The 20,035-nt window shown below is 44.7% G+C and overlaps 1 protein-coding gene across 9 annotated transcripts in view; it reads right to left on the reverse strand.

Moving 5' to 3' along the window:
* The window catches only part of TIMELESS (timeless circadian regulator), a 57,752-nt gene that overhangs the window by 27,295 nt on the left and 10,422 nt on the right, over window positions 1-20,035 (reverse strand). For 7 of the 9 annotated variants that reach the window (XM_044421951.1, XM_044421950.1, XM_044421952.1 and 4 more), the window contains exons 2-12: window positions 12,358-12,483; window positions 10,201-10,354; window positions 9,512-9,626; window positions 9,073-9,135; window positions 7,717-7,818; window positions 6,834-6,989; window positions 5,908-6,041; window positions 4,862-4,949; window positions 1,353-1,532; window positions 508-725; window positions 267-370 (exon numbers count right to left, since the gene is read on the reverse strand). In XM_044421951.1, the coding sequence (XP_044277886.1) occupies window positions 267-370; window positions 508-725; window positions 1,353-1,532; window positions 4,862-4,949; window positions 5,908-6,041; window positions 6,834-6,989; window positions 7,717-7,818; window positions 9,073-9,135; window positions 9,512-9,626; window positions 10,201-10,354; window positions 12,358-12,454 (1,411 nt within the window). In that variant the 5' untranslated portion in view covers window positions 12,455-12,483. Of the gene's footprint in view, window positions 1-266; window positions 371-507; window positions 726-1,352; window positions 1,533-4,861; window positions 4,950-5,907; window positions 6,042-6,833; window positions 6,990-7,716; window positions 7,819-9,072; window positions 9,136-9,511; window positions 9,627-10,200; window positions 10,355-12,357; window positions 12,484-16,025; window positions 16,045-19,067; window positions 19,085-20,035 lie in introns of those variants that run through there. The other 2 variants (XM_044421955.1, XM_044421954.1) reach the window with 2 other exon arrangements.

The raw sequence follows: 20,035 nt of genomic DNA on the forward strand, positions 1-20,035 counted from the left end.
GCTGGTTGCCAGGAATGGCAACTGGGGAAGATTTCTGGTTGTGCAACCAGGGTTCTGTGAACGCTCACAGGCTTTTTCCAGGCTAAGTTCTCTTCCTTAAGGAGGGAGAAACACTGGAAGTTCAATGGGCAAGCACGAACCAGGTTCCAGAGAGACTTGGCACATCCCTACCTAGCATAGCCAGGAAACCCAGAATACTATTCCAGAAAATTGCACTGCAGGTTTCTAAGCTTGTTTTGTAATTACTTATAACGAAAAACCCTCACTCTTTAAGATGTGGCTGCTGTGGCGCACAGCTTCATCTGGCGAGCGGTCCATTTCATGCACAGTCATCAGCAACTCTTGGTAGGCCTTGAGAGCCAGATGCATCCTGGGACACAAGAAAGGGAGGAGGAGAGGCAAGAATCCCTTGGAGGTACAGAGCGGTGGGACTTGTTCACAGCCACACAGCTGAAGGAAGAATGGGAAAACCACAAGACCATTCATTCCATACAGCCATAAGCTTACCTTCTGGACCAAGACGTGGCCTCCTTCTTATCAATAAGCATCATTTCATAGTAGTTGGTCAGACTCTGCTCAATGAAATGGAAGGTCCGGACTCCAACAGTCTCAGAAACCAGCTGAGGTTGAAAAGAGCAGGCCCGGTTGAATGCCATGAAAAAGGCTATGGCCCACAAGTAATAGGTCTCATCATGCTGCTGAGCCTTCTCTCTAACCAGGTGATCCTAGGGAAGGAGAAAGGTGAGCATGTTGGAAGGCAGTAGCTGATCCTGTAGCATCCCTTCTCATTGGTGCTCCTCTTAAGCACACACTGAACTCCCGGAAGTCTTAATTCAGAACAGCTCAAATTCCATACCAAGGATATAAACTGACACACTTCTTCTTATTTTGCAAAATGTGTGACTTTTAAAATATTTGTTTATTTATAAATGAAAACACAAAACTGCTCAGCACTAGGTTAATGCAGATTCAAGCCATGGCAGCATAAAAACTGTTTTGCTGCCCTTCAAAAACTCAAGAAACAGAAGGCTTCTTTCTGAAGGGAGTTTTGTTATCTGGGTGCTGCTGCCAAGAAAGCCCCACTCTGCTGGCTCCACCAAGCACACCTTCTAAGCTGGTGGGACACAGAGCAGGCCCTCAGATGCAAAGCACAGCTGGCAAAGAAACAGCTGTTTGGGCTTTTCAGACAATAAGCTGCCCTTTAATGACACCTAAGACCTGCTATGCAGGAACCAAAATGTCCATTCCACAGCACTGCCCTTCATTCCCAGCACTATTCTCCACCCTCTCTTGGGAGACCCTGCCCTTAGCCATGCCTCTGCTTCCTTAGAGAGTACGAAGTTCATGCCTACCTTCACCAGATACATGAGTCGATTGTAGCAGTTTTCCAAGAACTCCACACAGAACTCCTTGAGGAAGATTCTCACATTGAGGGCTGAGCGGCGAGGGGTGCCCTCGCTGTCAGGAGCGAGCTGGCGCCTCCTGGGCACCCGATGGACCTCCTTGCCCAGATCATGGCTGTAGTTCTTCAGCTGTGCGGGAAGGGGAGGGAGCACAGACAAGGTTTGGGGGCAGTGGGGAGAGAGCATGAAGGCATAACTAGTACTCCTCTACCTACGGACAAGTCCTGCTGGCATTATCATGTACGGAAACACAGGGAGGAACACAACAAAACAATCCACCATTTTGGCAGTCATGGGTTTTTCAGAAAGAAACCTTATAACCTTTTGTAGCAATGGAGGAAAGAAAAGACCTGAACTTCGAGTACAGCCAGGTTCTGACAGGCCAAGAAAATTCAGAAAAGCATTTATCTCAGTGTAAGACCACATCACAGAAAGCTTTTGACCCCAAGGGTGGGGCAGAGGAAGAGACACATGCGTGTGCATATACTAGAGTGGAACGTGCACACGCACACACAGTAGCTGTGCAGAATCAACAGTTCCAGCTGCTCTGGGATCACTGGTAGGTGGAAGAAGTTTCAACCACACAACAAGCACCTAAGCACCTGGGCACTACACGTGGCTTGCAGGTTGTGCGCCTCTGCTATGAAGAGTAAGAGAGGAGCTGTAGACAGCTTGTGGGATGTAAACATACGTGTCACTAGTACTTTCCTTTAATTTGTGTGGACATGGTGCACCTTTAGCTTCTTGATGTTCCCCTCTCTTTCTCTCAGTATGTAATGCTGTCACCAGGAATTTAATTCCAATCTTATTCACTTCTCTCACAGTGTTATGCCCAAGCTATAAGGGTCCTTCACTGGACTATGTGGTCCACTGGATGAGACACTGGTGTTTAAACAGCCTGTGACTCTGAGTTAAGAGTAATACAATTTGGTACATCCAAGAATTTAATATCAACACCCAATATATCAAAGGCAAAGATAACATAATAGCCAACACTTACTGAGATGTGAAATCAGGATCAAACACAATACTGACAATACTGATTGTCCAGTAGAAGCAAACAACCTAGCAGAGAAGACCAAAGTCGCAATGACCTTAGTCCAAAGGGAGGAGGACAAAACCCTGGACCATGAGTTAAAGGAACCAAAGACTTTAAACTAAATACCACAGAAGAGTGAGAAATGAACTTACTTGAACCTACAGAGACTATAAAATACTCCCTATGCCAGAGAAAGCTGCACACAACTCTTTGGGAAAAGAGATGTGTTCCATTTAAGGAGAAAGGGGGGATATGTAATGATTTGAAGTGTTGTGAGACTGTGTTTCTTTGAATGGTCTTAAAATCTTGAAAGCAAGATTCAGAAGAGCAAGGGGGAGGTAAAAAGGGGGGATCAGTGAGTGAGGTGATTTTCTGGTGACTCTGAGTGTCTGTGCGGGGCTTGGAAATGTGTGAGGAGAGAGGAGGCTTCAGACAGAAAGTTATCAGTCAGGCAGCCAGCAGGTAACAGTCAGAGCGTTGGTCAGTCAGCAAATCTGCAGAGTCTGAAGAGACAGCCTTCTCACTGGATCCTGTGTAGTGCTGTGAAAAGCATTTAAGATTCCTCAGAAGGAAGCAGAACACTTAGAGGGCATCTTGGCAACTAGGGAGAGTCAAAGCCTGGTATTCAAACAGCCTATGACTCTGAATTAACAATAAACAAAATAAAACTTTATTTGTACAAGAAGCATATTGGTTTCAAGATGTTCTGTAACTTATTTCCTTAGTGAATAACACCATGTATAATAAAGACTTCTGATCTTGCTCTTTCCCTTCAAATACTCCTCACTCATAAATCCTCCTTTCTCTTCCACACTCAGGTATCTGTAAGCTTCTTTCTCTCACACCCTTATAAATACTTGACAATATTAGGTTTTGACTCTCCCTAGTCACTAGTATGTCCTAAAAGTATTCTACTTCTTTTCCTTTGTCCATATGAATCCTAACTGCCTTCCTTCCATGGCACTATCTAGGATTCTAAAGAGAAGGCTGCCTCTTCAGATTTTGCAGACTGCTGGCTGATTCCAACTAACTGTAACTGCTGACAGACTGGAACTTTCTGATTGAAAGCATCTATTTCACTCTCCTCACACCTCACTCACTCATCCCCCTCTTCTAGCCCCCCTTGCCCTTCTGAAACTTACCAACATTTGAAGGAACAAGTTTGGACATGGAGCGGAGAGTTGGTGATTCCTGGACAGCATTGCATGTAGCAGCTGCAGAAGGTTGTGTAGAGGGAGCTGAAGTCTTGCTGGAAGCCTGCAAGGTGTGTCCATCCCCCCCTCCCTCCCCAAAACAACATTCCTACAGATGAAGCTTTGCCCTTTGGACATCATGATGTGTTTAAAATTCTTAGAGAATATCAGGTTCAGTATATGCCTCCATATGATTCCACCAATGAGAAAGAAAATGAAACTGTACAGAAAAACTTGGCTTACTATAGCCTCCTCCTCCTGCTAGATCCCAGGAATCAAAATGACCAATCTATTTAATTGTGGAAAATGATTATGAAGAGCATGTGTGTTAGACAGTGCTGTATATTTTTTCCAGAAGTACTGCTTTGTTTGAGTGTTACAGGAGCTTTCTATGTACCACATACATGACAAATCTAGTTTCCCTTTCAGAAAATCAAACAAATTATATGACACTCTAAAGTGTGTAAATAACAAGGTTTGGGAAGTTCCACTGGCTGGTCATAAACAATTATAGATGTGGCAAAAAATCAACTCATGATTAAGGAATTTGAGAGTAGAAACACTTTCTCTTAATCCAAATCTCATGTTGCCAGAACAGCCACAAGCAAACTTTAGGGCTACAAATGTGTGGTAGAGACTTCAGAGCAAACTAGGTAATGGGAAGGCTTGCATGACATGATTAGCCATTGCGGTTTCTTGTACAGGGTGGTCTGTTGTGTCATCTGAACCCTGTAACAGTATTCCAACCTGGTACATTTGGCTTTTAGAAAGTGCAATAAGAAACAACAATCTGTTCTATGGTTTCTGTGCTTCATCATGGTTTCTCTGATCACTGGAACGAGGAATCATGGTTTCTACAGACCTGTTACACCGTTACCACAGACTCCCTGGAAAGGGTGGCAGCTGCTGCAAGAGCTGCTCCAGCCATCTAGCATGGCTTTCATTTCAGGCATGTCAGCTGATTGGATACATGCGAACAGCAGGAGGACTGGGAGAGGAGGGTAGAAACTATGCTAGTGTAGAAACCACTTAATTGCCTGTCAGACACATCCAAGCAAAAACCTGCACACCAGGGAAACCATGTGGGGTTGTTGTTGTGACATGTGAATGCAATCACTGTGTCTGCCCACAGCATTCCACGCTTTCATGGTACAATTATAGTAGACAAACAAATCCCAGCCCTCCCAGACCCCGTGCACAATGCACAACGCCTTAAATTGACTTACATTATGTAGCCCCTTGTGTATCACCACATCTCTGTCACTAATAGACTTCAAGCCTTGGATGATGTAGCAGCCACCAAACCGAGAGTGCCTGCAGCGCAGAAAAAAAGAAGGGGAGGATGGACATCCAAATAGAAGCATTTCTTAGGAGAACAGCACATTTTGATTGAAAGAGAAACAGAAGAAGCTGTCTTGGACAACTGAGATGATCTGTCCCCCAGTCCACGGATTATCTGACTGCCAGTGGCTGCCTAGAGTCTCAGGCAGAGAATATCTACTGTCATGTCTCCCTCTCTATCTCCCTGTTTTAAGCACAGTTCTAACGCTCAGGCTTTGTGAAGCAAGGCATGTAGGTATATACACAGTGCCTGACTGAAAAGATCAAAGGTAAAATAACTGCAGGGTGGGACGTCAGTGCCTCCCAAACTACTTCTTTGCACTCCTCCACTCTCCCATTCTACTACTCACAGTCTGAATGCCCATTCACAATTCACAGGCCAAGTGTGATTCACCACCCGTGCACAGTACTTGCGGTGGTAGCCCACTGTCAGAATCAACCAAGAGCTTGCTCATCTATGCAGTACTTCCTGCCTCTTTTTGCATGATACTCAAGGTTGTGGAGCTGTCAGGAACAGGGGCAGTACTGCTTCCCCAGATATACCAGGGCCCCAGGACAGGTGAGGGATTACAGAACTCAGGCTAATAGGACATCAGGGCTGGAACAGAAACAGGCAGCACTCATAAGGAAAGAGAGGCCTCCCCAAAGCAGTTCTTGGTGGGGTTTCCCTTCCTGATATTCCCATAGGTTCATCTGGGAAGAGACAAGGGCCAAGCACCAAGCTTGTGCTTTGCAAGCAGTAGGTCCCAAGTTCAATCTCTGGCATCTCCAGTTAAAAAGAATGAGAAAGTAGGGGATGCAAAACAGCCTTCTCCGAACGTCCCTGACAAGAGACTCTGAATCTAGGATGGTCCAGTGACCGAGGTGATCCACAACCCTCAGGAAGAAGACAATAGCAAGCCCCAAACACAGCCTCCTTATTGACCCTCACCTGCTGCTCCGCTGGAATACACGGTTCTTCTTCTCAGCCAGTTCTTTCTGCCTCAGGACCTCCAGCTCTGCTACATCTGCGACTCGGTCCTTGGCTGAGCAGCCCTGCCCTGTGGCTGCCAGCTGCTCTGGTTTCTATGGGGGACATTGTTTTTAGTGGCCTTCTAAAACCCAAGCAACATTGATCCAAACAGCTCCACAGAATTCCATCTCAGACGAGAATAAGTCAGCCAAAGCTGCATTAGTTAGTCTGATCCATCTCCCTCATTTCCAAGCATCAATTTGGAGAAGGTTCTGAATCAGGATTTGGAAGGGTCCCTTAGGCCATCAACTGCAACCCTTTGTGGAGGGCAGGAATCCAATTTAAAGCACTTTAACAAGATGGCTGTCTGATCTCTGCTTGAACACTTCCATTGATGGAGGTATTGTAAAACATTAACATGGGAACAGCCATGTTAGTTTCAACCAATTAACCCATTGCAATCTCAGACAACAGACAACCTGAGTATTCTCAAGACATCCTTTGGTTTCTATTATGTAAGCACGTAGTAACTGAAGGCATAATACCCATGAATCAAATTTGTCTTTGATTTCCTCCCTTTTACTGTTAATGACCTCTGTTTTCTACTCCACTGCACCACAAAGCCATCACACATAGCTTCCAACATTTAGAGGGGAACTTCTTGCCATCTCCCTCTTATATCAATACGCAACCTTCCCATTTCCTCCCCTTCCTTTTGACAGCTATTTGAATGCCATGACATTCCTGAGGATTCATTTCCACTTCCAACATGGAAACTGCTTCCAATGCCCTTTCTTCAACAGGCAAGCCAATTGGCGACCCACCAGGTACTTAGAAGCCACCTGAAGAAATCAGTTGCCTTGCTCAGACCAGCTTCTCAGCCCCAGCTCCACTTGTTTGCTTACCTGGTCCCGAAACATAAGGGAAATGATCTCCAGCACGTGCAGGCTCCACTGCTGCTCACTCTGGGAACTGGCCAAGAACTTCAGCAGGTCATCCATGCCACTTATGTGCATGGCCCATAACACACGATCATGGGTGCTTGCATCATCATCGATGCTCTGTGGAAGAGAACGTCGGGGCTTGAGTCCTCTAGGGCACTGGGGCTCTCATACTGAAGGAGGACCTTCCTTCAAGGGAGGGAGGGGAGAACCCCACTGGTTGCCTAGAAGAAAGCCAATCTCCAACAGCAGTTTTCAAACTACATTCCAACACACATTCCAAGGTCCTTCAAAATAAGGTAAGGATTTGGGAATGAACTGCGGTGTCAAGAAATAGAACGCAATGTATACTCTAACTGACACCACATGGCAGAAGAGGTGTCTCACTGACTAAACTCTGCCTGCACATGGAAATCTACACCACCACCAATACAAGCATGGCTGCAAGGACTGAGGAAGCCAGCAACAAAGGAGGATTTTTCAAAACGCAGCTCAAAGGAGTATTTTTCAAAATATAGCTCTCAGTTTTGTAACTTTACAGAAGGAGATAAGGCTCTCACATGCAGCTAGCACAACTCATTCCCTCTTTCTTTGACTGGTCAGTGACCGAGGCTTAGCTGCAGCTTAGCCTCTGGTTCAGATGATGGCTTAGGCAAGTGACAGTCACCCAGCCAAGTCCCACCCTTGCAACAGGGGGAGCAGTACAGCAGCAGCTATTGCAAGTGTCTAGAGATGGTGCATGTGAAGCACCGTGAACCCTCCAGCACTGGTTCTTCCATGGTTTCATGCAGAGCCCTAGATGGGTATCAGTCCAACCGCATCCAAGCACCTGCCCTCACACAAGTACCTTTTCCTCATCGGGATCAGCTGGAACATGCAGCACATTGCGCACCAGAAGTAGGATGCGCTCAATTAAGAGGTTATCCTCCTCTTGACGCTGTTCCCAGTCCTGAGGAAGGAATGGACAGATCATTATATAAGATCCCCATATACACTGACCCAGTTTGCATTCAACCCACAATTTGCCATGTACACAGCCCCCTGTGTGTTCCTTGTGTCTGTTTTCAATCAACACCCTGTGATAAGCCTAGTCATAGACTGCTGAGCATGATGTGCAACCCTTGAGCCCTGGGCTGTTTAGGGGACCAACAACCCTGCAGTTAACCCTAGAATAAACCACGGGTGGATCACTGGGTTCTAAGCCCGGAGACAACACAATTTGGTTTATAAAGAGTCTGAACTTGGAGTTTTAGAATGGGGCTTCTCCTTAGGTCTCTGACTAAACCAGTCAAAACAGTAACATGGGGATAGAGGCAGGGAGACTGGAAAAAACAGGCAAGGAATGTACTAGACAAGAATTCCCCAAAAAGGTTTAAAAGGTGACTAAAATGGTTGCATTTGGCTCAAGAAACTTGGTGGCAGATAATGCTACAGATTCCCTCTCTGACCATTACCATTGGACTCAAAAATGACAATTTGTAAGTTGCAGTTCCCTGCAATGTACCCAAAATGGAAGGAGGGATCTCATAAGTGGTGCTGTGTTATGTATGGAATCCATATTTGGAACGACTGTGCAATTTCCCACGCAGTAAAGCTTTCTATGTGTAAAAGAGAAATTGGTTTCTCCAGGCAAATGAGGCAACAAAGTGGTTCAATAAAAAGAAGAAGGGACTTGGCCCCGGAAATGTGCTCTACGCACCAGAGCGGAGCAGGGGATTATGCTAGAGGAAGATCATAAGGAACTATTTTGGAAGCCAAGAGGACCCTGGCTACTTCTCAGAGATGAACCAAGAGGGACAGCCAAAAGAGGGTTGGGATGGCCAAATGTTATCTAAACTCATACACTTGTGAGACTTTAAAATTGGGCCACATTTCCATCAAGACTCTGGAATGGCCAATTTTTAAAGGTGCCCTCGCAGATTAACCAGGTTGCGGTTTGACAGTCAGGCCAACATTTGCATTCAGCAGACTCATGGGAACCTAATCAACCAAGGAAGCACCTACACAGTAACTCTGTCCATGAAGCCAACTTCCAGGATATTGTCATTTTTGGCAGCTTTCCACACCTACAGCTCTGTGGCTTCTTACAGAACAAAATGGATTCTTGAGCCAAAAGGCCAGGGCAATATCAGTGAAAAATATAAAGCATAATGATATGTGGATTGAGAACCTGCATGTCCGAGCTCCTTTGCAACACACTCACCAGCTGCAGCAAGTCATACAGTTTCTCACTCAGCACCCCAAATATCTTTTCATTGGCAAACGCCTACAGATAGGAAAGAAAGTTTATCAGTTCCCCTGGGAAAGAAAGAGTGCAACTTCAACACAGCAAGGAGGAAGATCCTAAAAAGATGGCTAGATAGTAAAAAAAAAAGGAAGGTAGATCTCTGGATGTTGGACACTTCACTACAGTCCGTATGACCAGTGGTCATGGATGCTGAAAGCTGAATTCAAGAAGGCTGCAGTTTCCCCCTGTCCTCCCACCTATGATCTTCAGTCTGAATGGGGTAAAACTTTAAGCTGAAAGTCCTTCCAAATGACTACAAGAATAGTGCCCCTCTAAAAGCCATGAGGCATTTCTTTATGGTCTCACTATCCCAGAAACAACTGGAACAAAGGAGGGGGCAGCACCACCTACTCACTTCTTTGTAAGCCTGCAGGTAAGAGACGATTTGTAGGAAGTGATGTCGGAAGCTGGCATCCTGGGGGAGTTTGCCAAAGCAGAGAACAGCTGGCTGGGTAAGATTTACCATTAACCTAGAAGGGAAAAAGGAGGAAGCAAAGAGACGACCTGTCAATTATTGCAAAATAACTCAAGTCCAAACCAAGCTTCAACTTCAATAAGATACTGGTGCAAAACCTGGGCTACTAGACAGAAGTTACAGAGCTGAGGTTTCTACTAGTTAATCTATTCTTTTGATGCAGAGTGGGGGTGAGAAGAAAGGGTGAGGACTTGCACATATTATCAGGAGCACTCTAAACCCAAGTGGACTGAGTATATGTACACTTTCCCTGGGGCTCTGTTAAGATCCAACAAATTCTTAATTATGGGATGCATTTTAAAGAAGACCCATTTGCTCAGATCATTTAATAAAGCCATGCTCAGAAAGAAGGTGCTGCCACACCCTGGACTGCTACCAATTTCATTTCGACATTGTCATCAGCTACACACATCCCTCATGATTAAGCTTTCGTAAAACAGTGGACAACATGGGGCCTTCCAGAAGTTTTGGACTACAGTTTCCATCACCCAAAACATCCAGTTGGCGGAAGCTGCCCACCCTTGCATTATACTGATTAGAGCCAGCCACTGCTCCCCCAACCCAGTTACCTGATAATAGCATCAAAGAGCTGTTTCTCCTGGGGGTACTGGATGATGATAGGGATCAGGTCGTTCTGCAGGATTTGTGCTGCTCCCAGCTGTTGCCGGATATCCCGAGTCTCATCCTCATGACGAAGGTAGCGGATCAAGTCCTTCACGCTCTCTGGATACAGGCCACGTGGGAGGGGCAAGGAAGCGGGTGTGAAGCAAGAGCATGTGATGCTCCCATCCCACCCTCTAAAGCACTAACGCATCAGGAAGGGACTTCAATACCTTAACAGCAAGACAGGGGCCACATTCACACCACTCGCAATGCTACTCTACCCTTAAGCTACCTGGTGAGACAGATGACAGGGCTCTGCACAGTTTGTTCTCCTGCTCCTTCCCTCTCAGTCCAGCAGCTGGTATCCCATCTTTTCTCAGCCTCCCAATACCTGCTACTGCATTTCTTTTGCTGTTTTTTTTTCTTTTTGGAGCCTCAAAAATGTGCAGCTGGGCTTGAGTTTTTCTCTGGGCCCAGATAATTGTACAACTGCACTTGTAATTTTTTAATTGCTATTAGTTTTGTCTTGGGTTTGTTGAAATTATGCAGAAGTGCACTTGCTGCTGTCAATAAATACACTCTTGCCTAGTCCATTTCCTTGTTCATTTCAGCTACCCAAGAGAACAGCAAAGTGGCATAGAAAACAGACTGAAAAGCTGAGATTTTCTACAGGCAAATCTGTGCAACTTGCCTAGCAGTCAACCAAAAAGTACCTATAAAGGGGGAAAAGCAGTGAATGTCAGAGCTCCAAAAGGAGAGAAGAGTAGCATCACCCCTTTGCCCTTACCACTGTTAGTGTTGAACCAACAAATTTCAGTGCCCTCCACCTTTTGATCACTTCCAAGTCTTCAGCCATTCCAGAAAAGAGAGAGATAATCCTACTCCATTTTCATGGCTCCTTTTTAGAGCGCTCTGTACTGCAGTTAAGGTGATTCCAAAGGTTACCCCACTGCAGAAATATATGCAAATTTAGTGGCTGAGAAGTAAAAGGGGGTGCACCTGAAGTAATTGAACAATTAATTAATATTTACACTCATCCCATTCATTCGGCTGCCTTCTCAGGGCAGTTGTTGTTTTAGAACTTTCAGAGAACTGCAGTAACCACAGCAAAAAGTGCTCCAAAAGAGAAGCTGAGAAGTTTGGAGAGGGAAGTTGGTACCCTCCCCACCCTTTCTGGAGAAGCTGCAGATTCAGGGAAGTGATGAAAAGCTGGAGGGCACTGAGAAGTGTTGGTTGTACATGTAAGATTTAGAGGATTACACTGCTAAGGCAGTAATGGTGTCTCCCTGACCAGCTTCTCCCTTTATTAGTGCTTTTCAATAAACAGCTAGGTAACTGTGAGCCAAGCTGCCTATAGGCAGTTTCACTTTGTCAGTTCATTACCTACTTCACTTTGTCACTCCCTTTGTCAGCTGAAAAAAGACAAGGAAATCAACCAGTTAAAACTGCAAATATCTGACAGCTTGAAGGATGTTCCTGTGCACTTGCAAAAGACTGGAAAAAAAAACACACACACACACACACACACACACACAACCCACAAACACAATTGCTAAATTCTCTAGGGCTTGGAAAAAGTGATGAGCTGGCAACAGTTGCCCTAAAGTGCTGCTTGGACACTACTGGAAGGCCTGTCAGCTGTGCCACCATGGGCAAGATTTTGAGGAGCCGCAGTGGCTCTTGCCCTTTTTGCTGAGTGGCTGGCTAGGCAATCCCTGTACCCCATGATGCAATTGCTCTGCTGGGCTTAAAGGACATCATAACTCACAACCCTTAGAATATGCCATGGTTGATCAGGGTGGCTTGTTACTAAAGAATACCATCCTGTGAGAAACTGCTTATTCCAGGCAACATGACAACTCATCATGTGTTATCCAAATGGAGTCGCTGTGCAGTGCAAATCCAGTCAGACTGTTGCTTTGAGGGGCGGAGGCATCCAAAGATAAGCAACTAGTGCAAGGCTTCTAACTTAAATATTTCTAAAAATACATAATAAAAACATCCAACTCCATTTTCTCCTCTTTTATAGCTCAGGGATCCCAGTTCAAGAGTCACACAGCTTGCAACAGACACAGCTCCCATTTCAACCTCCAATATACATTCCTCCACCCCAGGTCTCTCACCTAAGCAATCTGGCTCTTTGTGGTATGTGTCTCCCTCCAAGAAGCCAAGGGCACTGCACGTTGCCAAGAGTTCGCAATTCATCATGTACAAGTCCATAAAGCTCAGTTTAAGTGAAACAGGACAGCCTGTGAGAAAAAAAAGAGCACAGTTAAGTGCTGTAGGTCCTAAGTGAGTGAGACAAAGCAGCATTTGCTTCAGATTTTCTATCAAAGCCTAGAAAAAAATCTGGGATGCTTGGCTGCTAGGCCTTCTAGAGGCCTGATGGCACTGATACTAGGACCTAGAGGTACTAGGAAAATGAACACAAAAGATCTGAACATGATTGGCACTTCAAATTCTGATGCTGGCCTGAAATTTTATTCTAGTCCAGCTTCCAATTGCTAATTTATCAGTCTACTTTTCTCAAAAAAGTAGTTCTCAAAATAATCACTCTCTCAAAAAGTAGAGTTCTCAAAAAAAATCAATATCTATTCCCTCACCATGCCATAAATGCACAAAGCAGGGAGTGATTTATTTGACTTCTATTCTGTGCTTTTTCTTACACCGAATTCAAAGCAGCTTACTTCACTCTCTTCCTCCTGCTCTCAATTTTATCCCCACAACAACTCTGTGAGGTAGGTTGGGCTAAGAGTCTGTGACTTGCCCAAAGTCACCCAGTTGGCTCCATGGCTGAATGAGGACTAGAACCCAGACTGCCTGAGTCCCAGTCTGATACTCTTAGCCACTACACCATGCTAGTCACAAAAGAAGGAATATTTCGAACAGAAGCCACACTGCTGCTAAAGTCCTGCCCATTCTTCATGATGCGGTTACATTGCAGTTAGGCCTTTCTGCCTAAAGTGAAGCGGTGTTCTGACCCCATTTCCACTCTCTCTACACCAGAGGTTCGCTGGAGCCACATCACACACATTTTTTAAAAAAATCCAAAAGAACTATCTCACTGTATTAAGCACAGAAATCTTTTTGTCGCAATTTTAACTCAAAGCTCTGAGTTCAAGGAGAGTTACTCCCAGGTAAATATAGGACTGCAACCATAGCCTTTCATGTTCCATGTTCTGTTAATCCCATGATCTGTTAATCCCCATGGTGCACTTCCCTCTGCTTTATAACATTCTCTCTCTCCTCCAAGGCAAAACAGACATGAGTCTTTTCTTTATTTTATGCTCTAGATTTAGTGCAAGGCGCCTGATCCACATCTTAAGCACCTCCTACCCCCATTCTAGGATCAACTACTCTAGACAAAGAAGAAAATATGTAGCCATCAGACATAACTCTGTTTTGCTGCTCATGTCTGTACTTCCAAAGATCTACATTCTCCATCTGCTACCCCTAAATGTTACATTTTCTCAGACCTACAGCCAGTGTCATGCAGAGGTTCGAATGCTGGGCTAGGACCTGGGAGTTCAAGTTCTGGCCTCCTTTCAGCCATGAAACTTACTGGGTTATTTTGGGCCAGTTGCTGACTCTTGGCCTCACCTACCTCACAGGGTTGTTGCAAGGGTTAAACAGAAAGGAGCACAGCCATGCACGCCACCTTGAGTTCCTTGCCAGAGGAAACTTGAGTGGGATATAAATGTAATAATATAAATAAAATAAAACCAGTTGTCTCCACACTCCCATGACTCAGCTGAACAATGTTACTCCCTTCGATTTCTCCCTACTGTATACTATTATCAGTCACTCTAGATCATAGTCACAAATCACAGATACGGATTAGGACGTCCACTTTACTTTTGGTCACACGCTGGAAGCATAGTTAAAAGGAAGAAGTCACCATACATGCAATCCGACTGAAGGAGGTTGTTAAAGCGTTTGGAGAGATAAAGAGCTCATGTTAAGTTACCATCTGGTAGGAATTCTAATTTGAAATAACAGTACTACAGCATCACATAGCATGGTAGAATAAACCATTTTCTTTCACAACCCTCTCCCATACTCCAATTTTCAAAATTCATTCTAGTGACAGCTACCATTGCATGATGAAGCACATTGCTCTCATGGGGATATCATTCTGGTTCCAGTAAACATCATTTCCACTGTCACATGAGGCTGCAATACTGTGTTGACTTACCTCAGAGTAAGTCACATTGATTTCAATGTGGCTTCCTTCTTGGTAGACATAAATCTCTTTCCATTATAAGGCTTTGCTCCTATGTAAACATACCTGGGACTGAACCCCTCTGTATACAGTGGAACCTGAAGGCTACTTTTGTAGGAATGGGAGGATGAAATTTTGCTTCAAGTCTGGAGAAAATCCAGTTCAAAAGAGGAAGACAGAGCACATGCCAGCAGTTCAGTCTGAATAAATAAGAATTTAAATACAGCTTTGCTACCCATTATGTTACAAGAGATTCTTGCTCATTCCCCAGTTTCCTGAGGATACAGATGTCAGAAGTCTGCACCACTCTCTGTGAACCCATCCACCTGGAAAAGCCAGGCAACACTGAGTTTATTCCACACAGCCATCTCAAAAGAAAAAGAATTTTCCAGTCAAAGACACATAAACTACAAGGCATCACATTTTGTGTTTTGTGGTTAGGCAAATGAATGTGAGATCATGCAAAGACAAGCTTTATCATTTCCGAGGTTCCTGGTCACACAAACTGGTGATCAGGAAACCACAACTGTACCATTATTCAGTCCCTTCTCAATAATCTACATTTATACAGCCCATGGTCTCTCACCATGAAATGCTTCTTTCCTTTCCTTATTATCCCATGAACTAAGTAGCCTTGCAAAAGAGTCCAAAATACAGCCAAGCACCTATGCTTTCAGGAATTGCAGAAATCTACAAATACAGAGTGCTTCCTGACAGTCCACTCCTAGTGCTACCAATCAAAAGACATTGTATAGAAGCTATTTTATCTTTCCTCCTTAAGGTATGCAATATGCTAAGTAAAAGGATAGAACAAGGATTACAAGTGGAACAATGACATCTCCACCCCCTCCCATAAAATTCCATGAATGAGACAAGCCATTGCATGATAAAAGCTGCATTTGGAGGCACAGTGGGAAATTTAGTTATTGCTACCAACTGAGAAAGCCTCCAGTATACCAGAGGGGCTTTTTAAAAGCACCAGCGGTAATGAGAGGTGGAAATTATTTCTTTCAGGATGTTGCCAGGCTGCACATTTGCTGGGACACAACATCAGCATTAAAAGATGAAACACAGGGGTTGCTATACTACACCTGCCACTCTTCCTCTGCCAAGCAGCTGATGCAAAAGAGGCACACTTTTCTAATTGATATCTTCCTCTGCCGAAGGAAGCAAGAGAGCTGAGCCTCTCCAGCTCCTAGGGAAAGCTGTTGGTGACTATGCTCAGCCCCAAACTGCAGACAATTGCTCAGCAGTTACATGTACTGAACACACTGGAAGAGGTAAAAGTCTTCAGAGTGCTCTGGCTCACATGAGTCCCTCCTGCACCAGAAAACAGAATCCTCCAGACTCCTCTTGACTGCAAAGTACAAAAGAAAAGCAAACTTCAGCACAGGAGTTAAACCTGAAGCAACAACAGAATCAACATTACAGAATTTTCACAGCTTAAGCAAGAGCTCAAGGTAGCACAGATAATTCCTCATGGGCTACAGAGCAAAAGGCAGAGAGAGAGGGAGAGAGAGGGAGAGAGAGGGAGACTCTGTGTACACAATACTGTGTAGTTTATTTTACCAGCAAAATATTCTGGCTCCTGTGACCTTCATGCACACAAGCTCCTGAGACACATGTGCAGCTGGAATCCTTCCAAAATGTCTGGGGACAGAGAGAGGCAAGGGGGAGCAGAGGACTCGCTGGGAGCAACAGGTCTGCTGACAGCTGGCAAAACTCTCAGCTCCAAAAAAGACAAAACTGCTTTCCCCACCCACAAGGCAAACTTCCCTAAATGTATATTATCACCAGGAATTTATTCATCACTGATTTTATGTGATAGCACATCACATAACTTGGCTTATGCAACTAGTCCACTTACCCAGAGTACTGCATGGTGCTAACCTACTTTCCAGCAGTCTAGGAGGTTATTACAACCCAGGTCAGGCACTGAGAGGGGGTGTGAGAGGTGCTGCAGAAATGTTCAGGAACACCAAGAACTTCTGCAAGCACATAGCTGAAGGCACATGCTCAGATTCAGTACTGACACTCTGAATAGGAGAATGCAATACTCTATTGGCTAAGGCACTGGATGTAGTTTTGTACTGGGTTCTAGACGGCTGGGAAAACACACCAACTCTCAACTCTATTTATTAGTTTGGTTCACATACCCCCTAATGCCCAACACTCTCTGTGCCGCTTGCAAAAAAGGGCCAAGTCAATACAATTTTAAAACATAAAACTTTAATAATTTTTATTCTTAGTTATAAAATAAAACTTAACTAAGAAGTATTGCACAGACATCCAGTTTAGCATGTTAGTACAAAAAAGCTGAGTAGCAGCTTCAATGTAATTACGGAGAACAGCAGATTCAAAAATACACTGCAGTGCCACGTTAGGTGTGCATGCAGCCCTGTATGCCACAATGTGCACACCCACCAGTGAGGTGCAGCCAATCCTGATTCTCTGATGAGCACCACTGTGTCTCTCATACACATCCCCAAAGAGGTGCTTTGTCTTAATCATTTGTAAGCACACACACAAAGAAAGCATACCTGTGTGGGGGCCCATTCATAGTGCACTATGGTGCAGCCAGGCGGTCACCCGGAATATTCAACATGAGGCCACAACTTGTTGAGTTTGTTGTTGGGTTATTCAAGGCTTGTTTAACTGCCTAGCAATTCACCCTTACCAGGTTCGGATGACACAACCTATGAACAGGGACTGGGTTACAGAATGAACATCTACAGGTACCCAGAGCATGCCACAAACCCTGGTGGCTTATTTGAACCCGTAGGAGTGGAAGTGGTCATGTGACCCTGTCTCTTTTTTTAAAAAAACCAAAAAGTGGAAAAGGAAAGCAAAACACTGAGCTGCACAACACAGCCAAGACAGGTCAGCTGCAAACAGGCACACACCTCTCCCTCCTCTCTGCATACAGAGTGACAGTCCCTCTGAATATAGGGACCATAGTCTCCTCCTGCCACCATTTGCCACTCGAGGGCATTAGCTTCAAGGCAAAATGGGAGTAATAATTGGGCAACGAGAAAGAGGCAGGCAATCACAAAAAGGGGAAGACAGTATCCTTTGAAGGCTTATTGGCAGCACTGCCTTAGACTGCAACAAAAAACAAGAGAGCCAGTATGGTATAGTGGTTAAGAGCATGGGAATGGGACCCAGGCAACCTGGGTTCTAGTTCCTACTTGACCATGGAGCCAACTGGGTGACTTTGGGCTAGTCAGACTCTCAGCCCAACCTACCTCACAAGGTTGTTGTAGGGATAAGACTGAGAGCAGGAGGAAGAGAATAATGTAAGCTGCTTTAAGTTCTTGGTAAAAAGAGGTGGGATATAAATCTAATAAATAAATAAATAGTAAAATAAGAATTACGTGATGCTTCATGCATGCCACAGATGACAATTGAGCAGTCATAGCCAGAGCAAGATTTTGAAGCAATGCAAGATGTGAATCTATTCCATAAGGGAAGGGGGGTCGTGATGCCACCACCAGGATAGGATTAGCAGCATTTTGTGTAAATCAAGCTTAAGTTTAGTAGCTGTCATTCTACCTGTTACCAACCCCAGGCATATCCATTATCTCATCTGGACCCAATGGAAAATCAGGTGTCATCAGCATACTGATGCTACCTCACCCCAAATCTCTCAACAGCTCAGGGTGGGTAACCTGTGGCCCCAGCAAAACCAGTAATGAGGGATAAAAGGAACTGCAAGCCAAAACACCTGAAGGGACACAACTTGCCTGCTCCTGTTACAGATTTGGGACACAACTTGCCTGCTCCTGTTACAGATTTTAAGAGACCGGGGCAGAACAGGATCCTGTGGTACTATGTAGCACAACTACCATGGTACAGAGCATGCTTCCCCCGAATCACATTCCCCAATCTGCCTGCCAGGAAGGGAAAAAGTCACAGAGAGGCCCATGAGAATCATCTTTCCTTAAAGCAGCCACATTCATTTCTATGCCTACATCAGGCCAGGCATCAGACTGAATTAGATCAAGGTAACCTCTGTCATCCAAGAGTGTCTGGAGTTGAGTTACCACCACTGGCTCAAGCATCTTGCCTGAGATGGAGAAACGCAAAGACCGGCAATGCCATGCCAAAATAATCCAGGTCCAGGGAGGACTTCTCTGGGAGTCATCTGACAACTTTGCTCCAAGGCAACTGGGGCCTCTCTTTATCAGGCGTTGGCCATCTCATGGACTCAACCAATCACCCCCTCTTAGCAAGGTATCAACTAGAAATGTAAGGGTCAACATAGTAGGCCACATCTTTCAAAGAACGTTGTCTTCATCTTTTACCACAACAAGATTATACAACCTGTCTTTCATGCCTGAGTGTGCAAAAGGTGGGGAAGACAGACATACTCTTTCTAGAAGAGCATGCTTCTGCTAACAGACATTGAGGAAGAGAAGCAAGCATTTTTCAAAAAAAACTGCACATATATCCATTGCAGTCTGAAAGAGTTTTCTTGGAAACCACTCCTCTGCTCTTCCTCTGCCCACCTCCCTGTGAGAAGACAATCAGGTTTCAGTTCCATGGCTGTAGGGCATTTCACAACAGCATGAAGTCAAAAAAAAATGTAATATAACTTCTTGCAACACTTACCCCCAATCCAGTTTCTAGAGAACCTGGCAAAACCTGTGTACAAGAAGACTTAATTTAACACTCTATCTCCTTCTTCACTAACAAGTTCAGCTATAGCAATTCCTTGCGTTAATTATTCCTAGTTTCCCTCCTGTTACTCTGGGAGAGTACTGAATAACATTAGCTTTCCTGTGGACACTCAGTAGCCATGAATTTCTGTTCCATGGAAGGGGATAAACTCAGATCTTCACAATTTGCTTTAGTTAAGTCACTTTCCTCACTTTTTCCTAAGATAACACTTCCATTTCTGTACAAATTGCTGTAATTTCCTGATGAATCACACCAAACTTAAATGAGTTCTTCCTACACTTTGTTCTAGGAATTGTGATATAATCACAGCTCAATGTCTGAGTCAAAGTATAAACATAGAACCAGTTCTGAACACCAGTATATATGAAATAACAAAGATGAAACAGCATACCAAAGAAAAGTGTACAGAGCACTCTGCTTTCACTAATAAACAGTAACACCGGCTCACAAGTACCCAGGATTAGGAAGATCAACTGAACCCTCGCCATGGCTTCTTTTTCAAAACCAGAGACTGAAACTTTTGAACAAGAGACTTCAAAGGGCTACTTTTTACAGCTGCTTTATATGAGGAAGCTGCTCTTCATGGCCAGGTGACCATGCGCAGTGCAAAATGGGTGCAGGTCAGCAGCAGAGCATCTGCTTTCCACATAACAGGTCACAGGTTCAATGTGTAGCGTCTCCAGCCCTGCAAAGTCATTGCTGCCAGTCAGTGTTGGAAATATTGAATGAAGGTCTAACTCAGCACAAGAAGCACCCTAAGGTCCCATGCACAGGCATCAGGTAGCTTTTATGCCACTGCAACATGCCAGAAGAGTGCTTCAGGAACATGCAGAAAAATTCAACCTGGAAAGCCACAGGGTAGGTCCTGGGTGCTCTGCTAGTTTATAGGCATTGGACCT

Source organism: Varanus komodoensis, unplaced genomic scaffold, assembly GCF_004798865.1.
Source record: "Varanus komodoensis strain SLA01 unplaced genomic scaffold, ASM479886v1 scaffold12, whole genome shotgun sequence".
NCBI lineage: Eukaryota > Metazoa > Chordata > Lepidosauria > Squamata > Varanidae > Varanus > Varanus komodoensis.